General features: G+C 44.9%; 1 protein-coding gene across 4 annotated transcripts in view; it reads right to left on the bottom strand.

The window, feature by feature from the left end:
- AKAP10 (A-kinase anchoring protein 10) overlaps positions 1–6000 on the bottom strand; it is a 96058-nt gene that overhangs the window by 4562 nt on the left and 85496 nt on the right. For all 4 annotated transcript variants that reach the window (XM_006153186.3, XM_006153185.3, XM_027773701.1 and 1 more), the window contains exons 13-14: positions 4997–5049; positions 4109–4204 (exon numbers count right to left, since the gene is read on the bottom strand). In XM_006153186.3, the coding sequence (XP_006153248.1) occupies positions 4109–4204; positions 4997–5049 (149 nt within the window). The remainder of the gene's footprint in view (positions 1–4108; positions 4205–4996; positions 5050–6000) is intronic.

The following is a 6000-nucleotide window of genomic DNA, read 5'->3' as shown; positions in this document are numbered from 1 at the left end:
AAACCAGCGCTCCCCCTCCTCGCCCCCGGGAGGTGGCCACACTGCAACCCTTTTCCATTCTCCTCTCAGATCTTGGGCACACAGTCTCATGTGCCTGGCATGATTTTCAAGCCGCCAGGTCTGAGACTTGAACCATGGTTGGCCATGTGGGAGTCCAGGACTTTCACTACCACTTTATCTGCTGGCCCCCCAAACATATTTTTAATATTTAAAATAGTTTCATGATCTTTGTCCGCTAAATTTACAATCTTTCTCATTTTCAGGGTTTGTTTCTATACATTGAGTTTTCTCCTTGAAATCGAGCAAGAACCCCGTAATGTATTTTGTAGGATTCCTGAAATATAAAGTCCATTTGCATTGTAATGGCCCAGAGTAAGGATTAAGTCTTCAGACTTTGGTAATGATAATGACCAACAAGGACCCTGAGTGAGGGCCATTTGACCTCAAAAACTCTCACTTAGGGAACCAGCAGTTAGCGTAATGGCTGTGTCGCTGGATTCCCACGTAGTCGACCGCGGTTCGTGTCCCGGACCCGGTGGCTTAAAAAACTCACGCCGGGCGCGTGTGCGTGCGTGCCCAAGATCCCGAGAGAAGAATGGAGGAGAGGGGATTGCGGCGTGACCATCCCCCCTGGGGGGTGATTTCTCGCTTTCTGTCTCTATGTCTCTCTCTGTCTGTCTGGCGCGCGCACACGCCCTACAGTGAAAATCTCTCAAAAAAAAAAAAAAAACAAAAACAACTCTCACTTAAAGGAAAGAAGGTTTTCATTTCAATGTGTAAGATGTTTTGCAGGCTGGAAACGGCTGGTTGTGAGCTCACCAGGCTGAATGGCTCCAGACACCTGAAGAGGAATTTGATTATCTAAGGCCTCACCAATCAAGAATGTCCACGAGATGGTCACGCCCTCTTAAACCAATCACTGAACTGATCCTGCACCTCTGCCCCTAATTTTGCCCTTAAAAAGGCATGTGGAACATCTCGGGGAGACCGGGTCTTTTCAGCATGAGCTGCCCGCTCTCCTTGCTTTGCGTTTTGCAATAAAGCTGTACTTTCTTTCATCACACCATGTGCCTATATGGCTTGGTTTTATAGCGCTTGGGCGAGCGAACCTGATTTGAGCTCGGTAACATCCTGATTATGGGTCAAGTTTTTCTGCTTCCTTACATGCCTGATAACTTTTTAAAAATAATTATTTTATTTAACTTTATTTATTTATTTATTTACTTACTTATTTCAATTTGATGGGGAGGGAGGGGGGAGGAGAGAGAGAGAGAGCAAAAGAGAGAAAGCAAGCTGCCAGGTCCAGGACTTGAACCGCGGTCAGCCATGTGGGAATCCAGAGCCATTAACCACCACGCCACCTGCCAGCCCCCATGCCCAGTAAACTTTTGACTGAATGTCAGACATTGAAGCTTTATACTGCGACATGCTAAATTTTGTTGTGTTCCTTTGAAGAGGGTTGGTTTTTGTCCTGACATGCAGTCCTTCCTTAAAGAGCAGTATGATCCTCTTAAAACTTATTTTCCTTCCTTCCTTCCTTCCTTCCTTCCTTCCTTCCTTCCTTCCTTCCTCTTCCTTCCTTCCAGGTTTTTGCCATAGGGTGGGTGCACTGCCAGAGACAGGGAAAGACACTGAGGGAAAGTGAGAAATCCCCGAGGTGATGGCCATGCCACAATCCCTTTTCCTTCATTCTCCTGCGATTTCGGGTATGCATGCACATGCATCCCATGTGATTTTCAAGCTGCCAGGTCTAGGACTCAAACTGTTGTGGACAGAAGTCTGACTACTTTTCCTATTTTTCCAAAATCTTTTCAAAAGGGGACTGGGGAAGTCACGCCCACAAACATTAACAGACCATTATTTTCTATGAACAGGATTCTTCCTACCTCTTGTCCCTGGCATAGTATCTTTGAGATGTACATGATTACAGTATATTCTTTTGCTTATCTCTTCCCCAGACACAGAAAGACACAGAACTTCTCTCTTCCTTGAGCTGTAGATTAAGCCTTTCTTTAACTAATCTCTTCCCAACAGAATCTTCCCTTCCAATCACCACCTAAGAATTGTGGACCCCACCTATAACCTACAAGCCCCCCCCCATGTCCCGCCTTTTTGGGCCAGACCAATGGAAATCTCTTCACTAATTTTGTCTGTCACTCTCAAAATCAAATAAAAGGAACTCCTGTAACTGATCACCCTGAGAAAGGCATGTTTGCCTGCTCTCCAGGCCTAGGTTAGTCATATTCTGCTTGGAAATAAACCGCATTCATTATCAATTATTACTTTTTTGGAGTAGATTATCTCCGCCGACACTATTACATTACACCGAGGCCAGGAGGAACATGAACTATTCCCGCCTCTGTTTCCGGATCGCATCGTTTAACCCACTAATGTCTGGTGATTCCTTCCCTGCACACGCGCATTCTCACCCAATATACAGACAAGAGTAGTTGAGCAAGGACTCGAGTGGACCTCTCTAGCCATCTCTGCTGCTCTCTTTCTGAGCAGCTCCCTGTTTTCTGAGACCGTGTCTGGCATCTAGCCATATGAGGCTGACTGAACTTTGAAGTCTGAATCTTTAGTTTAGCAAGACTACCGGTGAAATTGAGCAGGGAACCCCTAAGAGGGATGAGTCCTCAGTTTCCCCATCCATTAAAGAAAAAGTGAGAATTTCCCAAACTGAAAATTAGTAAGGGCTGAGTCAAAAGTAAAGAGCATTTTCTTTTCTTTTCGGAGAATTTTTTGCTATAGGGCACGTGCACTTGCCAGAGAGACAGAGAGACGGTCCCTTCTCTTCCATTCTCCTCTTGGGATCTTGGGCACGCACGCACGCACCGCACACGCACCCGGTGTGAGTTTTAAGCCACCGGGTCCAGGATGTGAACTATGGTGGACAACATGGGAGTCCAGCAACACACCCATCCATTACTCTAACTGCTGGTCCCATAAAGTGCATTTCCTAAGGTCCTTGGAATGCAAGGTCCATTTACATTGTAATGGCCCAGAGTAAAGGGTAAGACTTCAGACTTTGGTTTTGATAATGAAACAACACTGACCACAAATAAGGGCCATTTGACCTCTAAAATTCTCACTTAAAGGAAAGAGAAGGTTTTCATTTTTCAATAGGTAAGATGTTTTGTAGAATGGAAGCTGCTGGCTGAGCTCAAAGACCCCAGGCTGAATGGCCCCAGAAACCCAAACAGAAATTTGATTATCCAAGGCCTCACCAATCAAGGATGCCCAGGAGATGATCATGTCCTCTCGAACCAATCACTGAACTGATCATGCCCCTGGGACCTCTGCCCCTAATTCTGCCCTTAAAAAGGCATGTGAGGAACATATGGGGAAACCAGGTCTTTTCAGCATGAGCTACCTGCTCTCCTTGCTTTGCGCTTGGCAATAAGACTGTCCTTTCCTTCATCCCTGATACCGAAGGACCCTGAATTCATGATTAACTCAGGGCTGACAGCTGCCTGAAATTTCTGCTCTCTGCAAACTTACTGCCCTCCCCAGAGCTACAGGATAACCTGAAATCTTGAATAGATTAAGACTTCCTACTTCTCTTACTCCTCCCTTTGATGCTATGTGGGATGGGTTCTGAGCCCATTCCCTATCCTGAGCCCCTTCCCCAGTTTCCCCATAAAAGACTGCGTCCAACCCCAAGTCGGGGCGGCGATTCAGAGTGCTAACTCCTCTGTTCCCACCAGCGTAATAAACAGTTCTAATCTCTCCGGGCACTGCTTTGCTTTCCATCCCTCGGCATCTGGTCTTCTGCAACAACACCATGAGTCTATGGTTTGGTTTTACAGCCCTTGGGCGAGTGAACCTGATTTGGGCTCCGTTTCGTTTCCACTTCTGTACACTCTGGAACCTGTTTCTACACAGTGAACTGGGGATCTTACTTCTATGATTACAGCTCTCAATTTCCTATTGTCAATATCTGGAAACAGCTGTTTCATGTAACTGGTCAGTTTTCTAGTTGTTATGATGAGAAGGCAATTCTCGCAGCAGATACAGAAGCCCCTATGTCCTTCTTTATTTTTACCTACCAGAAATACACTCCTTTTCAGCATTACACAAGTGAGATTAGAACACAAGTGACCCTTACCTTTGTACATTTCTCTAAGGGTTGGTCATATTGCGCCTGCTGCATAACATCACTGACTATCATCTTAGCAATCTTCCAGGCTAGCTCTTCTTGCGCCTAAAGGAAGTAATTCAAACAGTTGATAATGGTCATTCATTAGAAGGCTCAACATGCATATGAGCAGCGCTCTAAACGCACCTGTCTATGCCTCTCGTTTCTGCTTATTTGGACAAGAAGCACATTCTCATGTAGAAAAGAATCTGGGCCCCCTCTGTATGAAGATGCCATTCACTGTCACCCAGAGCCAGTAACCGAATGTTGGACCCAACACCATGACCACCTCTATGGCCAATGGTTAAAATAAAACACCTTTTCCTTCCTCGCCATCTCTCAGGGTACCGAACTTTTCACAACACAAGGCCCCAGTTCTGTAAAGAGAACCACAGTGGGGGAGGATACATTCAACCTCTGGCGTGCGGGCTGACTGACACCTACTGGCCCAAGGGCAGCTTGCACACCTGGGTATCTTTCAGTGGCCCCAGTCTCTGGACTGCCACCACCACCAGACAACTGTTAGGTGCTGAGAAGGGCCCACCTTGTTTTGTAGCATGCCGGATAAGGAAGCACGGATGTGCCAGGCTGCTTAAACAGGGGACTAGAGAAAATCTGAACCCTTACTTAGACAAGACTCATAAGCAGAAATCTCTTTACACTAAAAGAAATCTCTTTATGCTACTGAGCCCTCCCCAGTGCCCAAGCACATGTGTACCCGTGACCCAGGGCTGGCCACGGCTGGGAGGGTTCATGGAGCTCAGACCCTCTTGGGGGGGCTCCTGTTAGGGGTGCTATCTATCTTATAAAAGAAAGAAAACTTTAAAAAATAATAATAATGATAGAAGTAGAATTTACCTCATCAGTACTTCCTTGTACCCATTTCTTCATAGCTTGTGAAAACATGGATCCTATTAAACAAAGCCAAAAATGAATGTGAATTCATACATGATTTATATAAAAAATGCTTTTATTTAAAAACTCATACTTCCAGACATGAATATTCTTTCCCTTTTTTTTGCCCTAAATGATCCCGTCCAAAAACTGAGATGTGTCACCATTAACAGAACTAATTATACTGCCTCCATAGCAGGACAGTTAACTCACAAGTTCCAAGGTTTGAAAAACTGATCCGGAGTTCTGGATTTTTCTATACAGAAAAATCTCTATACACCATTCTCTATACAGCAAACATTGAAACCCAGCAAGGACCCACTAAAGTATTTTCTAAGGTTCTTGAAATATAAGGTCCATTTACATTGTAATGGCCCAGAGTAAGGATTAAGTCTTCAGACTTTGGTTATGATAATAAAACAACATTGACCACAAAGAGGGGCCATCTGACCTCTAAAGCTCTCACTTAAAGGAAAGATAAGGTTTTCATTTCAGTAGTAAGATATTTTGTAGGCTGGAAATTGCTAGCTGTGAGCTCAAAGACCCCAGGCTGAAAGGCTCCAGACACCTGAAGAGAAATTTGATGATCACCAATCAAGAATGCCCACAAGATGATCACGCCCTTGAAACAATCACTGGACTGATCAGGTGCCTGGGACCACTTCCCCTAATTTTGCCCTTAAAAAGGCATGTGGGGGGCCAATAGATGGTACAGTGGTTGAGGTGTTGGACTCCCATATTGCTGACCATGGTTTCAGTCCTGGACCTGGAGGCTTGCTTTCTCACTTTCTCTTTCTGTGTGTCCCTCTCTGGTCAAATTAAAAAAAAAAAAGATAACAAATAAAATAAATAGTTCTTTTTTTTTTTTTTTTTTTTTTTTTTTTTTTTAAAGGCACGTGGGGAACACCTTGGGGAGACGGGGGTCTCTCCAGCTTGAGTTGCCCACTCTTACTGCTTTGTGCTCACAC

Source organism: Tupaia chinensis, unplaced genomic scaffold (assembly GCF_000334495.1).
Source record: "Tupaia chinensis unplaced genomic scaffold, TupChi_1.0 Scaffold000365_1, whole genome shotgun sequence".
Lineage (NCBI taxonomy): Eukaryota > Metazoa > Chordata > Mammalia > Scandentia > Tupaiidae > Tupaia > Tupaia belangeri.
This window is presented reverse-complemented; position numbering and strand designations above follow the sequence as displayed.